General features: G+C 44.0%; 2 protein-coding genes across 3 annotated transcripts in view; one reads left to right on the forward strand and one right to left on the reverse strand.

Moving 5' to 3' along the window:
- The window catches only part of FARSB (phenylalanyl-tRNA synthetase subunit beta), a 72,225-nt gene that overhangs the window by 49,789 nt on the left and 1,777 nt on the right, over positions 1-20,659 (forward strand). The window lies entirely within an intron of this gene.
- LOC125910888 (uncharacterized) lies at positions 14,960-20,363 on the reverse strand. Its single transcript, XM_049614442.1, is given in 5 exon segments — positions 14,960-15,383; positions 15,385-15,653; positions 15,748-15,873; positions 18,887-19,092; positions 20,258-20,363. Coding segments are annotated over 5 exon segments (1,008 nt in total). The 3' UTR covers positions 14,960-15,082.

Below are 20,659 nucleotides of genomic sequence, written 5' to 3' on the forward strand. Positions count from 1 at the left end.
TGTGTTTAGCTACATCATTGTTATCAATGTATTGTTAGTTTGCATATAACTTTTTCTGGAAGGAAGAGGTCTTCAGAGTGTCAAAGAATAGAAACAGATTAAGAACTACCATTTCCTGCCATTCTTGATTACGGAGTTGTCTTCTGTTACTCTAGCATATGGTTTACTCTTTAATAATTAAAAATCCCTAGTGACTTTGCGTTTATAATTGAGCTAAGTCTCTTCACCAGAGGTTCCTGCTAATGTCAGCCCATTGGCAGTTACACCCGCTTTCTTCTGTCTTTGGTAATGAGCACCACCGAGTTCCTCCTGTGCTGTGCTGTTTGGTGGTAGTGATGAGTGGAACAAAACTTGATTCCCCTCTGAGAAATGCGGCCCTGTCCACTGTGAGAGAAATCTGGAAGCTTGACTGACGGATCGCTGCACTGACCCCAAAGTGTTCTGTTGACATTGCAGCGTAACCTTGTTTATTCTGAAGGCGACAGCCCTCTGCAGCCTGAGGAGTCTCTGCAGAAGGACTGCAGCCAGAGTTAGAAGTCAGGGTGTTACCGAGTTTTCATTTGCCGAGCACCTTTGCACTTAGGAACGTAAGGTGAAATAGAACGTTGAGGTGATGATGGGGTAAGGTCAGTTAAGTGGGAGGAGGAGAAAAAGAACCTTTAACTTTGCAGCAGACTGTAGAGCCTTTTGAGGGTTTCAGAAGGATTCAGCTGTTCTAGTGGCGTTTGATCAGATTGTTACAGCGTGGATATATATATATATACATGCCTACCCCTCCTCCCACCCCCACCCCCACCCTGCCAAGCTTCTCCCCTTCGTGGTCGGTTGCAAACTAAATTATGTATGTCAAACTGCATTTATCCTTTTTCAGAAACCACTTCTGGGCAAGAAAAAAAAAAAATCTCAAGTGTTTTTGTGTTTAGGACAGTTATGTGGTTAGTGGGCAAATCAGTGGCAAAAATTATTTCTTGTAGGAGGTGGCAGGCTTTGCGTGCGTTTGGCTGCATTGACTCTAGTGTGTATTTTTCCCCCTTTTATTTGTTACCTGGTTCAGTTTGGTTTTATTCACAATTCTTCAGGAGACCTCAGTTTAAACTTGAGACAAGATCCCTGAGAGACAGGTTTTACAACATGTAGTTTTGAACAATTCTAGTTTTCATGCTGCTCAGAATTCATTTTGTGAGATGAAAAATCACTGTAAGTAATATGTGCATTTAATCCCGCGCCATATGTAGCTACAGAGGTTATTTAGATCCCTTCTGTCACAGTGACACCTAATGATCATTGACTTGACCTGTAGGTCGAGACCTTTTCCTCTTTCAGGACACCTGTGAAGGATTTCAGATGCTGAAATACACGGGTGAAGCTGTGAGGCTCCCTTGATCTTCACACTGGCTTTCAGTGTAACACGAGCTTGGAAATACGTGGGAAGCGTATCTGTTGGACCACCTTTGAAGGAGCGGTGCACGTTTATGGTTTGATTTACACGAGTGTCCTGGACCAGAATAGAAGGGGATCCGTGTGATGTGTCCACATTTAGTTACCACCAACAAAGGCATCACTCTGTTAAGGCATCAAGTTTTCTCTTTTGGAAAAGGGTTTAGAAGTTTTTAAGCTTCCTGACCATAGCACTCTGTGTCAAAACAGCCCTTGTTCCTTTGCTCGTCTGCTTTTTCGTGTTTGAGGAAAGCCTTCAAATACAATTTTTGTTACCTTCTTGGAAGGGATTAAAAGACTCAAACCAATATGGCGGCAGCCGTGATCCCCACGCGGAGAGCCGCAGCGTCCCATGGGCCACGGTGTTTATGAAGCTTTCACAGTTATCGGGGGGTTCACTTGGCCCTGTGGTTTTGAGTGAGTGTTTCTGCCTCCCTCTGTCATATGTACCAGGCCAGTTCTCTCCACTCACGTTCCTTTCACTTTGCGTGCGTGCGTGCGTGTGTTGGTTGGTTCTTACCCGACGTTTCAGTACTCGGCAAATTGGAGTGCTCCCGCTACATCTCACTTGAATGACTCAGTTCCATTTCCCACCTGACAGATGTCCTAACAGTGTTTCTGTTTCCCCTACGAAACCTTTTTTAGACTTTTTCTCTCTAATTGCCCCTCTCTGAAAATGGACACCACAGATACACCACACACTGTGTACTCTCTGTATAGCTATGCTTCGTGCATAAAAAGAAGAAGTGTAAACCTCTTTAAAACCCAGGGTTAAAGATAACTAAAAAGTTAAATTAAAAAATCTGTATCTACTGAATAACTTTTAATGTTTATCTACTTGTATAAATTGTGTGTCAAATAATATGTGCCAATCACATTTTGTCATTTAAAGCATTTTTTTTTTTTCAGCAAAAGTAAAACAACTGCGACTAATTTCTTAACTGTTAGTGAATTTAGCTTTTCCTTGAGAGAAAATAACTAGCTGGTTATTGTTTTTTCTTTTTGGCACATGATGTAATTAGTGATGTGTGGAATGACTTTCTGAATCGGACACTTTTTATTTAATCGTCAAAGCCTGAGCCGCATGGAAGCTCCTGGCGACGGATGTGATCATGTCCTCCAGGCAGCTGATGGCAGCCCGTGCACGTGCAGGCCGCCCGTCCGCGCGGCTCCACGAGCGACAGGGAGTCTGGCAGGCAGAGTCCCGGCCATCTGTGGCCGTGGTTTTGTAGCACCGTCTGACTTTGCTCACGGCTGCTTTGTCTTCCATGTCCATGCTGCCCCCGTGACGCCCAGGACAACCCAGTGGGAGGGACAGAATACTGAGGCGTAAGATGGTCAGTTTGGGTTCAGCATTGCAGGGCCACAGACCATTGTAGTTTTGGTTTTTTTTTTTCATGTTTGTTTTATTTTTGATAGAGTGCGAGCAGAGGAGGGGCAGAGAGAGGGGGACAGGATCTGAAGTGGGCTCCGTGCTGACAGCAGTGAGCCTGATGGGCTCGAACCCACGAACTGGGAGATCACCACCTGTGCCGAGGTCAGACACTCAACCCGCCGAGCCACCCAGGCGCCCCTGTAATTTACAGGATTTTTTTCATCTCTCTCTTTCTGCCCCCAAGAGCTCGTTTTCACCCCTGTTGAGCATGCAGGCTGTAACTGAATGCATTCTTTGGAGTTCACTTCAGCCATTTGTCTTTATTTGCCACCTTATACTCCTTTTTTTCCTACTTCCTAACTGGATCCTGGCCTCCACTGTTCTGTAGAAAACGCCGTGGCCCAAATACAAAGAGATGCGAAAGAAGTTCAGTTTTACCTTGCGTGAAGGGCCCAGATCCTGAAAGTTTAGAGGATTTTTAGGGTGACTTTTACTACTCAGTACATGTAAGACAGTTTTACATTTTGGTGGCACCCTGGTTTTGGCACATGGGTATGCTGCAGCATATTGGTTGAGAACAACGTCCTGTGAGTTCCTAGGGAATGATGTGTTCTGGCAAACTACATTCCAACCCTCCGAGTGGCCAATCCAGAAGATCAAAAGAGTGGGTGGCTGGGTGGCTAATAAAAAGGTAAACATATTGAATAAATCCCTAGGTAGGGCTGCTGTGCAGCCAGCCATCAGCTGTCCACATGGCCATTCAGAATAAAGGCCTCCTTCCCTTGAGCACGTAATTCTGTGTTTGATATAAAACAAACTTCTGTGTTCTTTAAACCATTGATATTTGGGATTTTCTTTTCTCAAAGATAAAATCAATTCTAACTTACAAGTTATATTTTAATTTCTACTTGCCTGAACTCCTTGGCAGAATTGAGTGCTATCCAGCTGTAAGATCATAGAATCAAGTTTCATGCTAACCTCTTGAGTCATTTTAAAATTAACTCTTAGTAAAACCATTCTCATTTTTTCTTTCTCTGTTGTTGTATCCCTTTACTTTTGGCTTTTGAATTCAATTTTGATGACTCCTTCTCCTATCAGCATAGGCTGCGGTCTCATTCCGGCCACCTTCACGGATATTCGTTTCACGGACGTACTTGTGTCTTGTTGCCTTGAAGGTGTTGTTGCTAACCGCTGGCACTTATTTTCAGTTGGCATTTTTACAGCTAGTGAAGACATTGCCCGCCCCTTCCCAGGGAATATGTTGTAGAGGAGTGGCTTTTAAAAATGTCTTCTGGGGGGCGCCTAGGTGGTTTAGTCAGTTAAGCATCTGACTTCAGCTCAGGTCATGATCTCACAGCTCATAAGTTCGAGCCCCACGTTGGGCTCGGGCCCTGTACTGACAACTCAGAGCCTGGAGCCTGCTTGGGATTCTGTGTCTCCTTCTCTCTCTGCCCCTTCCCCCCTTGTGTGCTGTCTCCCTCTGTCTCTCAAAAATAACATTAAAAAAAATTTTTTTAAATGTCTTCTGGGTTCCCATAAAACAACAAACCCATTGTAGTTGTATACTTCCAAGTAAAATTTGAACAAAGGGTCCCTGTTGAAAAAATAAGTTTGAAACCCACCTTTCTAGAGAAGCAGGAAGTTCATGAATTCTGTAGTGACTATGAGTAGATATTCTCACTCTGTACAGTGTTGTTTCACATGCTGCTCTTTCTGGTGCCATGGTTAGGAGTAGCTAAGATTTTATTTCATTTTAAAGTTTATTTATTTTGAGAGATACACAGACAGCGTGAGTGGGGAAGAGGCAGAGAGAGAGGGGGCGAGAGAGAACCCCAAGCAGGCTCTGTGCTGTCAGTGTGGAGCCCAGTGAAGGGCTCAAACTCACAAAACTGTGAGATCATGACCTGAGCCGAAACCGAGAGTCAGACGCTTAACCGACTGAGCCACCCAGGCGCCCCAGGAATAGCTGAAGTTAAGGTTTTAGTAACAGAAGTCTTCCTGTCACATGGAGAGCTGCTTTGTGGGGGTAAGAGATGAGTAGCTGTGGACCCAGCTTCTCCTGAATCAGCGATTAGATGTCAGGCTTTGGGTGTCGTCCAGTTCTAGTTGCTCAGGAAGACCAGGTACCTAATGGCGTCTTACGCTTGTGGGGACCCCCACGTTAAGTCTTTTTCATCAGCACTGACCTGAAAGGCAAATCCGCCAAAACATCGATTCAGCTCGTGTTTCTTAAGGTTTCTTCGGTAAGTTGAAAAGTTAATGATAGGAGTTAATACAGATTGGCAGTGACTATTGTTTTAGTCTGATAAATCCTTCAACACAATTAGTCACTTAAAATAATGGATGAGCTCTAATATTATGTCAGGGTAAGGGAACAAAATGAAATAAGGTGTTGCATTTCCCAAAACAGTAGGAAATACTGTGATAGAGAACAAAACATGGATGCATGTATTTAGATAAATAGATGGACAGATCTTAAGGAAACCACCTGTCCGTTGGAGCAGCTTTGAAAGGCGTTAGTTAAGGGAATAATTGAGTTATTTAAAACCACTAACAGCTCTTACTTCTTTTGAAGTAGATGTGTTTAAGCATATAAGTTTATTGAATTTACCTGTCTTCAAAATGTTCATTTCCTTTTGATGTATTCATGTTTAGTATTTCCTTTTATTTCAAAGTATAGAACTGGGGTGGTAATTTTTGTTGTTTGTTTGTTTTGTTTCTGAGAATTTGATGAAAGCTCCCTTCAGGACACTCCTATAACTTAAACCCCATTTTGTTTTTAAAATTTTGAAGTAGTCACAAGCTATTTTAAAAATGCAAGTACAGGGACGCCTGGGTGGCTCAGTCGGTTAAGCATCTGACTCTTGATTACCGCTCAGGTCATGATCCCACAATCAAGCCCCATATCGGCTCCCCAAGGAGGAGCCACCCCCAGGAGGAGCCTCCCCCAGGAGGAGCCTCCCCCAGGAGGAGCTTCCCCAAGGAGGAGGCTCCTGACAGCAAAGAGCCTCCTTGGGATTCTCTCTCCCTCTGTCTCTGCTCTTCCCTTGCTGCTCGCGCGTGGCCTTTCTCTCCCTCCCTCCCTCCCTCCCTCCCTCTCTCTCTCTCTCTCTCTCTCAAAAAAGAAAAAAATGCAAGTACAGTACAAAGAACCTTTCCTGAACTGTTGGAGCATAACTTACTAACCTAATGACCCAATACTCCAGAGTACTTCAGTGTGTATTTCCTTCAAACAAGGACATTGTCCTGTATAACGACAATGTAATCATCAAAATCAGGAAAATCCCATTCATCTTAATGCTAACCACCATCTAATCCTTAGACCCTATGCAAGTTTTATTATCTTTTACATCCGAGACTCATGTGTTGTCTTTAGCTGCCATGATTCTCTAGTCTCTTTTTGGAGAGTTCTAGAATAGTCTTTACTTGACGTTTATGACCATCTCACTTTTGAAGATTACAGGCCAGTTATTCTGTAGTGCATCCCTCGATTTTGGGTTGTCTGAGGTTTCCTTACCGTTAGATTCAGATTTGGCGGAATGTAACAGAAATAATGCTGTCTTCTCAAGTGGCCCAGTTTCCATTTATTTCATGACTGATGGTGTTCACTTTAACCGTTACAGGATGTGTATGTACTAGGTTTTACTACTGTAAAGTTATTCCTTTCTCTATTAGAATAAACATTTTGTGGGAAGAACTTTGAAATTATTTAAATGTCCTGCTCCTAATGTATCTTCCTATTTCTATCAGTATGGACTATTTCTTATTCAGTATTTTAATCCATTATAATAATTGAGTTGCTTACATTGTCCCCAATTTGGCCAGTGAGGGTTCCTTCAAGCTGGCTTCTGTGTCCTTTTAACATGTTCCTATTCTTTATTAGCATTCGCTTGCTTTGGGCACAAGAAAATATTCCCAGTCTTATCTGGAACTTTCCATTGCCCCATTTCTCCATCCTGGCTCTATTTATTAGGGAATGGCGTGTAAAAGCCAAGATTTAGGGTGTGTTTATTGCTGTTGGAGGTGAGAGTTATTTGCATGTGTATGTGTGTGCACACACATACATTTTCTTTGTGTGTGTGTATGTGTGTGTGTATTTTCTAAGACCATAAGTCCATAGCAGTGCTCCCATTCCAGCCCAGACATTCAGGGTTCATTCCAGTTTTCTGTTGTTCCGTGTTTGTGTGTCTCTTCAACCTGGCTCGCATTGTTCCTGACTTATTTACTTACTGGATCAGTGCCCTTGTTTGTAACCAGACTCCGTCTTTTCCCCTGCCTCCTCAGGGCTGTCCTCTGCTCAGCTGTGGATGTCCTCTCCACCCCCTTAGGCTCTGACACTCCATGCTGACTCTTTCTTGATCTGGGGGACACACAGTCCCTAGGGTGGGGTTTTCTGCCTTCTTTAGCCTCTTTAGGGCTGAATTGTCCTGGAAAAGTAGGCGGAAAGACTTTTAAGTCTTAAGAAACCTTTGTCAGGAGGTTCTTATTAAAATGAAGGTGGGCGGGGAGGGAAAATGGTTGTATACAATGGAGCTTTTTCTAAAGCTGGTAATAATGTAGAAAACATTTCTGGGCTCATATATATGTTCTGTGTCAGACCTGGAAGCAGGTATATAGCCAAGTGGCCCTGGTTCCTTTTAGTGAGAAATCAAATTTAGATCGCAGTCTGGGTGCCGAGGTTGCTTACTGCTACCGAAGAAGTTGTTGCTTCTGGGACTTTGGTGTGCAGGGCTGGGGAAACCGTTCATTTGTTTTTGTTTTTTTCTTTTAAACAAGAAAACATTGAGTCATATGGATATTTCCAACTTAGAATTAGAGGATTTTTACTTATTATACTTGACTTTATATTTATAGCTCTTTCCTTTACATTGAAAATCTTGGTTCCTGATGAAGTTATTTGCTCGCTCTGTTTTTCAAAATGACATCAGTATGATTATTAAAACAATTTAAATGTTATCTGCAGTTTTCTTTGTACTTAGGATAGAACTTACAAAATGAAGTATATTTCAAGAATTCCAGCTTTCGTTTCTGTTCCGATCACACTGTTCCCTCTGCCTGTATAGGTTATGATTTTTATTACTTTCAGTTATCTTTCTGTAGTTTTTTTTAAATGTGTGTCTGTGTTCTCCATGTTCTCAACTAGGGAGTTGATACTTTCTTTACATACTGTTCTGTACTTTTTTTTTTTTTTTTTAAACTTAATCTACATTGGAGATCACCCTGCAGCCATATATGGAGATCTCTCTCTCACTCTCTTTATGACGTTTGCAGAGTGCTGTACTGGAGTGCCACAGTTTACTCAACTAATTCCCTATCAGTGGACATAGCTAGGCTGTTTCCAGTCTTTTGCTTCTGCAGATAATGCCATGAAGAATATCTCTGCATATGTTATTTGGTGTTTTTGCTAGTGTTTCTTTGGGAAAGATTCCTAGAAGTTTGGGATTACTGGGACAAAGGATAAATTCATACTTTTATTAGATAGTGGCAAACACCCCTCTGGAGGACTTGTGTCCTAACATCATACAAACCCAGCAGCAGATGAGAAGACCTTTTTTCCTGAACCTTGTTCACAGGCTTGTCAGACTTCTCCATTTGAGGGGCAGTCTTTCGGGAGGAAAAGGGTGTCTACTGTAGTTGTAGCTGGTTTATTCTTGTGAGCGAGTAAACGCATTTTCACGATTCAGGACATTTTTATCTACTTTTGTGACCTTCTGTTCATAGGTCTTGCTTATTTTTTCTTTAGGTATGTTGCTCTTCCCTCTTTTTAGAAACTTACGCATTTAGGGATGCTAACCCTTTGTGATGTACAGCCAACTATTTTTTATAAGTTTTTAAATTATCTTTTTTCTTTTTCTTTTTTTTTTTTTTTTTCCATGTAGATTTTTATGTAATAAAACTTCCCAGTCTTTTTCCTTACTGCTTCTGGATTTTGAGTCATAAAGTTTCTTCCATTCTGTGATGAGGGAGGAATTCTCCATGCTTCCTTTAGTGCTTAAGTGTTTCATCATTTTACATTTAAACCTCTCTGTAATTTATCCTGAGTACATTTGAGGAATAGATCCAGTCTTTTTCTTTTTCCATTTGCTTTGTAGATTTTGATACATGCTGTTTTCCAATTATTGCTCTTTTTTTAAATGGTACTATTTGATTTCCTAAATTTATGGTAAATGCTTTTTGGAATCCATGAAGGAATACAAGAGATCCAAACTTTTATCTCTGATATCTTTAAAAGATGAAATGAGTTTTGGAAGTCCATTAGTTACATTGAAGCAGGTACAGGAGAAAACATGCAGGTATGTGAATGGGTGGGACCCTTTCAAGAAAAGAAAACCTGTGTTGTTCAACTGTGTAGAACGGTTTCAAGAAATTTGCAAGCAGAGATTGGCATGATAGTGTCCTTAATCAGCCCAGCCCTGTAGTCTATTAGCAGTCTTTCCCAACATTAAAATAAATGTTGTATTTATATGTAAAGGGGGGTAGTTAGAAATTGAGGTGAGTGAGACCTTAATCAGGTAGTACTGAAAAGATTCAGATTCCAAAAGGAAACATTTATGCCATAACTAGGGAATTGATAAAAACCTTTTAGCTGATGGTGTATTTAAATGTTGGGTTTATTTTGTAACTGTTTCAAGAATACATTATGTATCAGAGCAGAGGACTCTGTATGATCCTGTTTACACAGGAGCTGGAGCAAATGTTGATACCCATCATCCTTTCAGAGCGCTTTGCAACTTAATAACCAGGTTTCCCATCCAAGGACTTTGTTTACAGTGATGTATTTGTGGGGTTGTGGGCCTTTTGTTTTTTGGTGGGGTTTTTTTTTTTTTGGAGTTTTTTACTTGTATTATCCTCTTAGATTAATAATGAAGTCATTCCACTGTATTCCAACACCTTTTTCAGTCTCTGTTTTGCTCCCTCCTTGTGTATAGTTGAGCCAGAGGTATAGTTTGATATAGTAACTCTCACTGCTTAGTAGCTAATAGCTTACCATCTATTATGGTTTAGGAAATTAAAATGTCGTTAAAAAAATCACTGACCAACATCTCCCCTCCCCCCCTTTTTTTTAACAAGCAATACTCTGAGAGCCTTAAAAACTAATGCTTGCAGATTTAAAAAAATATATATTTTTAAATTTATTTTTGAGGGAGGGAGGGAGAGAGAATGAGCAGAGGAGGGGCGGAGAGAGGGAGACCCGGAAACAAAACAAGCTCTAGGCTCTGAGCTGTCAGCACAGAGCGCCGCGCGGGGCTTGAACTCATTAATGACGAGATCATGACCTGAGCTGAAGTCGGGTGCTTAACTGAGCCACCCAGGCACCCCTGATTTAAAAAAAATATTTACACCCAGGGGCACCTGAGTGGCTCCATAGGGTAAGCACCTGACTTCGGGTCAGGTCATGATCTCATGGTTAGTGGGTTCAAACCCCACATCAGGCTCTGTGCTGACAGCTCAGAGCCTGGAGCCTGCTTCGGATCCTGTGTCTCCCTCTCTGCCCCTCCCCCACTCATTCTCTGTCTCTGTCTCTCTCTCTCTCTCAATCCCTCAAAAATAACTAAAGGTTAATAAAAATATGTTAAGCCATAATCTGCTTTGTTAAAAAATGAAAACCATGTATTTTAATGTGGACTGTGGGGCATTGGGGAAGTGGAAAGTTAACCAGACGTTCGTTAGATGTCGGTCTTCTCCAGAGGTTCTTTCATCTGCCAGCACCTTTTCTCTCTGCTTCCCATATTATCCTTTACTTAGACTCCTTTCTGCCTTTTAGCTTAGTCTTCTCTCTACATCATTGCAGGAATCCCATAGATTGACATTCATTTAAAGTGCTCCCGGGGCACCTGGGTGGCTCAGTCGGTTAAGTGTCTGACCTCGGCTAAGGTCATGATCTCAACCGTTCCCAAGTTGAAGCCCCACATCTGGCTCTGTGCTGACAGCTCAGAGCCTGGAGCCTGCTTTGGATTCTGTGTCTCCCTTCTCTCTCTGCCTGTCCCCAACTCCACACATGCTTTCTGTACTTTGTCTCTTTGTCTCTAATTTTCTCTCTCTCAGAAATAGATAAATATTTGGGGCCTCTGGGTGGCTCAGTCAGTTAATGGCTCAGATCATGGTCTCACAGTTTGTGAGTTTGAGCCCCATGTCAGGCCCTGTGCTGACAGCTCAGAGCCTGGAGCCTGCTTCGGATTCTGTGTCTCCCTCTCTCTCTGCCCATCCCCCCACTTGTGCTCATGTTCTCTTTCTCTCTCAAAAGTAAACATTAAAAATTTGGAAAAAAAAAAGTGCTCCCAATGTTTTTATATAAACGATAGGACAGTTTAACTTCATTCAGTTGAGAGCTTAGGTCCTGGTGAGTTATTTTGCTTTATGTTGGCGTTGAATAGCTCTGGTCTAATCTTGACCTGTTTGAGAAATCCATGCAGATAGTCACATGGTGACTTGGGCACTTGGAACTACCCCTGAGAACCTGCAGGTTCAGGCGGGTTGGGGGTCAGGAACACACTCTTCCTGCTGACGGTTTTTCTGGGCAAGACGGGCCAAATGTGAAATCGACAGCTTGCATTGGGAACCCCTGGCCCTCGCCATCCTTCTGTGTCTCTAGTGTTCTTCCTACCGACCCTCTGCCTCTAGGACCCGGGCTCTTATTTGTCTCCTTCTAATCCTTTAAAAATACTTTATTTTCAGGAAGGGATCTGACTTCCGTTCCATTGATACATATCAGTGTGAACTTAAAGAGATGCTTTGATTTTTAGTCACCTTTCTGATTGTGAAGGGAGAACAGTTTGGTCCCATTATAAAAATTTCAAAAAGAATGGGGGCTAATTCAGTGGAATAGAAAAATCTACCCGCCCCCTGAAACCATGCCATGGTGACAGCCACACTCCTATGTGAAAAGAGCATATCTAGGGAGACATGGAAGAAGAAATGTGGGGGAACAGCGGCACTGCCCAGTATAATAGCAAATACAGGCAGTTCTTTATTTACTTGCCTTATTGTAAACATAAACCATGTGACTGTAGTTACGGTATTTTTATTTCTTCTGAGTGATGTTGAAGGCCATAAAGAGTAAACCCTGGAGCAAAAATACCAGATAAGGGGGCACCTGGGTGGCTCAGTCGGTTAAGCATCCAACTTTGGCTCAGGTCATGATCTCGTAGTTTGTGAGTTCCAGCCCCCGTTCGGGCTCTGTGCTGACAGCTGAGAACCTGGAGCCTGCTTCCGAGTCTGTGTCTCCCCCTGTCTCTGCCCCTCCCCTGCTCATGCTCTTTCTCTGTCTCTCGATAATAAATAAACGTTAAAAAAAAAAAAAAAAGACAAAATGCCTCGCTCTAAATGCCTCCAGAACTTCCTGTTTCGGTGAGTAATACCATCAGTAGCTGGTAGGCACTCTGTCACTGCTGTCGTCTCAGCCGCTATACCGTGGCACTCCCCTTCCAGGAGGGGAAAGTTTCCGATCAGTTCTCTTAATTCCTAAGGGCTGCTAGCTTGTTTGAATTACATTCTCTGAACAGAGATTTCCTCTTGGAAATACTTTCCTAGGCGGCTTTGATGCATTTTCCCCCTCAGTAGAACTAAGAAAGGTAGGACTTGATACCACGCAAGGGAAAGCATCGTTTAATTGGTGTTGTACGAGATGGGATCAGTGTGACCCCCATGAATGTAAGGTTGTGGTTTACCATTGCTAGAAATCTAGAAAACTGTTGCTTTAACACTTTGGTATATAATGAGCTAGACAAGGATTCCTGTTTTTTTTTTTTGTTTTTTTTCTTACTGTGTGCTATTACTCTTGGCAAAGGGGAAGAAACGGAGAAAGCAAAAAGCAGTATATACTCTAGAAGCCCTGTATATAACAGTGAATAATTGGGAACAAGTCCAACATAAGATACTTTAAGAACAGTCTGGCAAACGAGGACATAAATGTAATGGAGATGTTAAAAATGTCTTTAGACATGTGGATATAAACTAAGTTGAAATGCAGATCCCAAGGTGGTATAGACAGCAGTGGAAACGATAGGAAAGGGTATGTTTCGTCGGACCCGGGGACGCGCGTCAGCTCCGGTGCAGTAAAAACACCGGATGTTGCTTCCAGTCCTTGTGTCGCTGGAGCCCACGTGACCTAGGACTTCATGCCCTCGTGCGGGCTTCTTCGTCTCTAAGGGGGATGCTGGCATCTGTCCGTCTGCACCACACAGTTGTGGAGAGGCAGGTGAGTTTGGGGAAGCATTTGGGATGGATACTCTGCAGAGTAAACTCCGGGTAGATTTCAGCTCTGCCCTTGAGAAAAGTGGCAGTGGGTAAAAGCAGCACAGCCTGGGCTTGTGATCTCAGCTCTGCTGTTACCTCGCCGTATGGTTTCCTTATCCTCTCTGGTGGCCATTTTCTCGTCTCTGAAATAAAGGCACAGGGAAGATCTTCTCCGAAGTCGTTTCCGGGGTTCAGATCATGCAGGAGTTTCAGAGCTTCGAAAGCAGGCCCTGCCACAGGTTCTGACGGATGCGCCGTTCTCCTTGCCTTTTAGGTGGGGTCACTGTGGTGCTGCTCTATCTGCTCGTGTTACTGTAGCCTTGTCTCAAGAATCTGGAATGTATTCTTAGCGTGCCTATGATGTGTGAGATTTCTGAAAAAACATAGTTGTTTTCCCTGGAATGCTCTAGGTTTTGTCAGTATTATGTTGTATTGATAATTCTGCAGAGCCTGCTTGGGTCTGTCCTGAGGTTAGATGTTGTCAGGTTTCTTTCCCCCTCTTAAGTTCTGTTTGTTTTATTTTAAACCAGAAGTTTGCAAACATGGACAGCTTGACCAAAAGGTTGAAAACATTATCCCGTGGGCCATCTGTGCTCTGGGCCACACACACAAACAGGCGCCCCGTTTCAGTGGCCGTCGGCACCGTCCGATCCTGTGGCTTGCCTTGGGCGAGTCCCCTAATCTCCTTGTGCTTTGCTTTCTCCCATCTGTAACTTGTCCGTCCTCGGGGGCCTGGCCAGGGCTGACTGGGGCTGCGGCCCGGCCCTTCCTACGCACGGAAGGAGAGGAGTAGAAGGCAGAGTTTAACAGTCTCAGGTTCTTTCCTTTTTTGCGCGCACTCCCTACGTGTCAGCAGAAATCTAGTTCTGAAACTACGGCCCATCTGCCATAACTGCACGCTTGAAGTTCTCTTTACTCCATGTTTGTCAAAGGTCTGAAATAAGTTAACTAATTGTGAAATTACAGATAGTCTTATATACTTAACATTCCCATTCTTTCCCCAGTTAACCCTACGATGGTCTCCTTATGATTATTATTATTTCACTATAATTGTGGAGAAAGTGTAAAGGTGTTCATACTTGCCTTGAGAAACTGCCTCCTTAAAGGATTTTATTAGGTGAAAAACTAGAAAAGAACCATTTTATTAGTCTAGGAAAGCAGGATGGTCCTACGTTTTATTTCTGAAGTTGATATTCTAAAACTGTCTTAATGTGTTTAAGAAATGTAACAGGTTAGGGGAAATGATGGAAGCATCAGACAAATGTAGGACAATGGCATTATTTAGAATACGAGTTGTCAAAATCAGTAGTCCATGAGGACACTTTTTAACCAGGAGTTAAAAATCCTTTGGTTTTATCCAAATAAATTTGAGACTGATTTAAAATCGCAACTGGATGGGTCGCTTTTTTTTTTTTTTTTTTAAAGTTTATGTTTGAGAGTGCACATGCATGAGCTGGGGAGGGGCAGACAGAGAGAGAATCCCAATCCTGTGCTGATAGCACAGAGCCAGATGCAGGGCTCAAACTCAGGAACCATGAGATCATGACCTGAGCCGGAGGCAGACACTTAACCTACTGAGCCACCCAAGCACCCCTGGATGGATCACATTTAAATTCTAACATTGTTGACCTTCTTCAGCTTTTTAAATATGAGTAGGTGGGTATGAGAGAGACATAGACATAGACTAGACTTTAAAGTAGATCTTAAAAAGTGATAGCCACGAAGTTACAAATTTGTTGATACAAAGTAAACTGGGAAATTTTGGAGTTTTGTCATAAAGTGATTATGGTGATTTATTTATTTATTTTGAGAGAGGGCACAAGTGAGTGAGGGGCAGAGAGAGAGAATCCCATGAGAGGTGGGGTGGGGAAGGAGAGAGAGAGAGAGAGAAGTGGGGCTCGAACTCACAGTGTGATCATGACCTGAGCCAAAGTCAGATGCTTAATGACAGCCACCCAGGTGCCCTGTGGTGATTCATTCTAAAAGGTGTTTTTTTTTTTTTTTTTTTTGACCCAGACAAATACCACGTTTATTTCACAAACACCGGGAAAATGGGTTGGGGTGGAGTTGGGACACAGGTGCACAGCTGCGCATGGTCATCAGTGACCCGCTTCCCCCACTGAGGCTCCAGCCAGGCAGCGCCTCCAAGTTGACAAATGAGTGAGTGCAGGGAGGGCCCTTGAACACCAAGCCCCCTGCAAGGCCAGCTGTCCCAGGAAAACCACAAATAACAGTGGGACACGGCCCCACCATACAGATCATCTGGCCACCCGTCTTCACTCTGGAGGTCTGCAGGATTGCAACAGTGACCCCAAAGAGGCCACTGGCGCTGCCAGATCTCCACGATGAGAATCTTTACAAAGAGGCTGGGGTTCTGTGCATCAGCCAGGGCAGCTCCACTGTCCACGATGCCCACGCAGACTCCACAGAAGAGGTTAGACAGGCCCACCGTGAGGCCAGCCCCAAACGTGCAGTAGCCTGCATGGTAGTTTCGATGTGCAGTGGCCTGGGGGTCAGTGGCACTGAAAGGCTCAGCCAGGTTGCTAATCACAGTTGCCACGATGACGCCATAGATGGCCACAGCCTCACTGCTTTGAAAGATTTTTTATTGAAGACATTTTCCTTTTGTTGGAAGACTAGATAGTCTGGGCTCGGCTGATTCCTTTTTAAAAGTAAAGTCTACAGGATCCAGTCCTTACCTGCAGTAGGGGTTTTGCCCTGCCCAGTCTCCGTAGGCTGTTGCCGTGAATGCAGGTTTCCTCCTCAGTCCCGTGCTGTGGGGTTAAGTAGGCACCCTCTCCGCTCACGTCCGGTGGTGGCCTTTGCTTTAAGAGTTAATGATGTCTGCAGGTGTGTTGGGATTAGCACTGTAAAGTTGTGTAAGGGCTTTTTCTTTCTTTTGATCTTCTGAAAGGGATGAAAGATAGCCATTAAACTCAAGGGATTAGGTCCCCTCTCTTTAAAGACTTTAGGTACCATAAATATTTCCCTTCAGATGTAAGGCAAAGAATTATATACATCTAGGGGGAAACGGGTGTTTTATATTACCAGTTGGAAATTATTCAGTCTCCACTTACAAATTGAATGAGCTTTGTAGAGATATTTTTCTCCCAACCTTAGTGGACTGAGATTGGGGGGAAAAAAATGTACAGGTTTATAGCTCAGTAATTATACTGATTTTTTTTTTTCCTTCTAAAACGTTTTTCTTTGTTTTTATAAGTTAACATGCTGTCTCTGTCGTGCCTCCTCCCTGCCCGATGGGGTCTCCCCACTCTGCTGCTACACCAAGAACTGCCTCTGACACTTCAAGAACCAACTACTGTGCACCCATGTTCGGTTTAAGTGTGTGTTCAGTTTTTTAAAAGAGGCCCTATATTTTGTTCTTTCTCTTCCTTTAAGCTAACACTGCTTAGAAAGGGAAAGTGAGGTTGACGTGCCCACGGCAGAGTTAGACGGTTCTGGTCACTGCACTCTCAGGAAGCTGGTGGGAAACCAGGAGGGGAGCCCTGCGTAGGGGGTTGTGGTTTCAGCCCCGTTCAACTCTGCCCACGTCACACCAGGATGGAAGGCTGGGAATGTCCTTGTCCTTTGTGTTTTCCTAGGATGGACTGTCGCACCGTGGGATGGTATTTAGAATTAGGACTTCGGAGAGGAAGGGGTAGGCTTGGTAGGTGCCAGCCCTAGAATCAGCCTGTTAAATGATGATTCCTATCCCCACCCCATATCACATCATCAGCCATTTAGAACAGATTTAAAATACAGTCAGCTCAGTGGCTTATGGTATCTGTATGATTCTGCATTTTGTATTTTGTCCCTGAATTTATGGAGAGCTCTATGTGGTTATTTGTATTTAAGCCGATAGTGGTGTTTTCTGTTATTTGCTGTGACACATGTGAGATACACTCAGTCCTTTTCCAGAGCCCCTTGCCCCCTTTTTATTTTGTTCTTGCCTTTTTATTAGAGAAAAATCTGGGTGATGAAGTACCAGATTGCAGGCAGTTAAATATGGGGATTTGAATCCTGAGGCATGTCTCAGTGATGTGAAGGGAAAAGTAAAATTATGAGTAGATGATTGTTAGCGATGGTCAAAATAAAGTGCCAGATGAATATAGCCACTGGCAGGGGTTTAAGGTTAAGGAATTAAGAGCCTCGTGCTTGATAACGCTGTGCCACGTTCGGATTAGAGGTCTGCTCAGTTACCGCCTTAAACCTTTACTTCCGATGCTTCATAAAATTATAGGAATGGCTCTGTGTGTGAAGCTTATCCAAACTTTGGGCCTCTAATATAACCCTAAAAGACAGGGGCAAAAAGAAACTGTGAAAGGTGTTTGGCAGCGAGCAAGAGTGGGAACTCACCAACGCTTTGAAGGTCAATTAGCCAGAAAATGTGCTAAAGACTGGGTGCGGTGCCTCGTTACTGGCCGAGAATTACCCCCAAGGTCCTCAAAGTGGTCCTGCCGCCCGAGCCAGAGAGACAATTACAGACCTGGAGGAGATGCTACAAAAGCTTTAATTAAGGGACTTACTTACACCCCACTAGGTTTTGGAAATTAAATTCTTGCTTGTGCTTAACTGATGTTTCTTTTGTCTGGGCTTCCACGTGGATTTCAGCAGAGAGCACTGTTTTCCCCTGGGTCTGCTTTCCGTTGGAAGCCGCTTCACTGTGATGGATACCGGCAAAGCCGAGAGTTTAATCCTTGCAGGGAACCGGGTGGAAAAGTGAGCCGAGGAGCTCTCTGCCAGGGAGCGTTTTGGGCACAGGTTGAAAATTGTCGTGTTTATACACACCTTAGTACCCCCGGAAACCAGGACCTCTCTTTGGGCTTAGACACGTGAAGAAGGGTAATAAGCAGATGTATTTTGTAGAATTTGAATTTTAGAATTCCCATTCACAGGGTACCATGACTTTCCTTGAATTGGCAGCTTTATGTCTCTAGACCCAGCAGGCCGCTCTTTCTCCAGAAACATGTGTTTGTTTTGTGTTGAGGTTAGAGTAGCCTCTGACATCCAGGTCTGGTTGTTCACAAGCCCAGACCCGTGGTGAGGCTGCATTCAGATGTGACTTCTCCTAGAAGGACTGATTTAAGTTGCATCCAGTCCCAGGCAGTGCGTTACGGTGCATCGATCTGCCTGTGTTCCTGAGCTCAGCCATCCTGCTGTCGATGGGAGACGTTATCATCTTTGAACTCGGGCCTAATGGCTCCTTTACTCCAGTGTGTTCCCTTTGTTTCCATAGCGAAGCAATTCTCTTATTTCTTGTCTCTCTTCCTTGGAGTGATTTATTTCTGCCTGCAAAGTTTGGTTTGAGCCATAACGTTTTAAAAAGCACTAAGAAATGCTTGTGTTCCAATAATTTTAAATTTTCTTTCAGTATTTCTAGTCTACACCCATCATCAGTCAGGAGGTCCATTTTTTAGGTCCTCTCCGTACCCTTCGAAGTCCCTTTGTGTGCCTCTCAACCTGTGTGTGGGAGACCGAAACTTCCTCCTTGCTCTAACTGAACAGAAGAGTCCATAAAATCAGAAGTCCTGGGGCCCCTGGGTGGCTCAGTTGGTTAAGTGTCCGACTTTGGCTCAGGTCACGATGTCATAGCTCATGAGTTTGAGCCCCGCGTCGGGCTCTGTGCAGCCAGCTCAGAGCCTGGAGCCTGCTTTGGATATTCTCTCTCTTTCTCTCTCTCTCTCTCTCAGAAATAAGTAAACATTAAAAAAAAAAAAAAGAAGTACTTCTCATCATCTGACCTTGTCAGGAAAGAGAAATTGCAAAAAAACAATCGTGGTGTCACGGGTTAAAGGGTGCAGTTTTCAGCGAAGTCAAGTTTCCGAAGAACTCCGTTACCGAAATTCCCTCTTCTGTGCGGTGGGTAGAGGAGGGCTCCCCCTGGTCCAGGCGTCCGAGGCCCCCTTGGTGCGGAGGCTGCTCTACAGCGGGGTCCTCTGACCCCGGCCAGGTTAGCCTGTGGTGATGACTCGGATGGACCCGTGTGCTGGCCTGAGAGCTTTTGGCATTGACATTATTTAGAGCGCTCTCCGATTTGAATAGGTCTTAAATAATGCATCATAGCGAATTTCAGTTTTCTTTGGAAAGAGGGAAATTGTATTTCGTGATAGGAACATTTTTGTTTGACCGAGGACCTGACTGGTTAACAAGCTAAAGCCAAATGTGGTCGGAAGTTCTGGAGAAAGGGGCAGATGGCATGAGCACGCTTGCTCACTGAAGAAGAATGTGACTGAATTTTGCTAAAAGTGCTGATTCCAAAGGTTCTTTTATGAAGTAAAAATTCTGAGTTCTTATCTCTTCAGCTTTATTTTGCTAACATTGTTAGAACTAGTACATCTGGCTTAGATTCTAAAATAGTCTGGTTTTATGCTTCAGTTAAAATGAATCCAATCAAGTTGGAATTTGAAGATAGATAAAAAGGATTCTGATACACGGGGAGGATTCTTCAACGGAGCAGGGTTAGCAGGGAAGGTCTTAAGCCTCCTTTCTTTCTGGATGGCCTTTAGAAATCGGCCGCTGGTGGTTTCAGTTAGTGTAGGGCATTCAGCCGTAGTTGTGTGTGTGTGTGTAAAGGGGCGACGGACAGTGAAGCGAGCGGCCTCCTCAGCGGTCCTTCCAGTGTCCGGCTCTTGGTTACACTGCTTCCGTCAATGCTTAGACAAGCTCCACGCTTTGTTGTCTGAAGATTTCTTTTATTAGGGTGGGGGTGGGGTTAGTTTTGTACATGGGGCTAAAGTGTGCCATCTTTATCAGATTTAGTGAAATATCTCTCACTTCGTCCGGTTTGCTTTCTGTGTTGAGTCCCCCCTCTGTCCAAGCGTGGATTCATGTGCACAGCCAAACATAAACTCCAAATGCAGTCCAGTGAAATCTTCTAATAAGACATTGGAACAACATTGTTTAGGGGGAGGTGAGGAACAGACCATTCTGTATCTCAGCCCAGGGTGCTCTGGGAGTTAAGAGCGACAATTAAAAATGTTTTTCAGGTGGGGGCACCTGGATGGCTAAGTCAGTTAAGTGTCCGACTTTGGCTCAGGGCCTGATCTCAGTTTGTGAGGTCGAGCCCCGCATCGGCCCCTGCACTCACCATGTGGAGCCTGCTTTCCATCCTGTCTCCCTCTCTCTGCCCCTCCCTAGCTTGCGTGTTCTCGCACGCTCTTTCTTTCTCAAAAATAAACAAAACACTGTGTTCCAGGAACATAAACATACAGCCCAGTCCCGGGCTGACTGGGAAGTGTGTGAACTGGTCCTCCACGTCTTCGTGGTGCAGCTGGTACTGACGTGTTCGTGGTCCCCCTCCGCTCCTCTTCATCATGCCGACCTTGGAGCCATTAGCAGAGACTCAGCAGTTTATCCTTTCATAAATAATGCACTCGCTCCGAAACGGCAGGCTGCAGGCTTGTGGCCCAGACCTGCTGGGTATTTATAGTTCATGCCAGTAAATGTTTCGGTTGAATCGGTCAGGAGCTGTGGGCCTGATCGCTTTTCAAGTTGGTGGCTAGAGAAGTGAGTCAGCTCCCACACCCCCACCCCCACCTTGAGGAGGGAATGAGCACTGCTGAACTCTGCGGCCCTGGCCAGCTGGCGAATCTGGAGGGGCTTGTAGGTTTG

Source organism: Panthera uncia (genome assembly GCF_023721935.1).
Source record: "Panthera uncia isolate 11264 chromosome C1 unlocalized genomic scaffold, Puncia_PCG_1.0 HiC_scaffold_3, whole genome shotgun sequence".
In the NCBI taxonomy this organism is placed as follows: domain Eukaryota; kingdom Metazoa; phylum Chordata; class Mammalia; order Carnivora; family Felidae; genus Panthera; species Panthera uncia.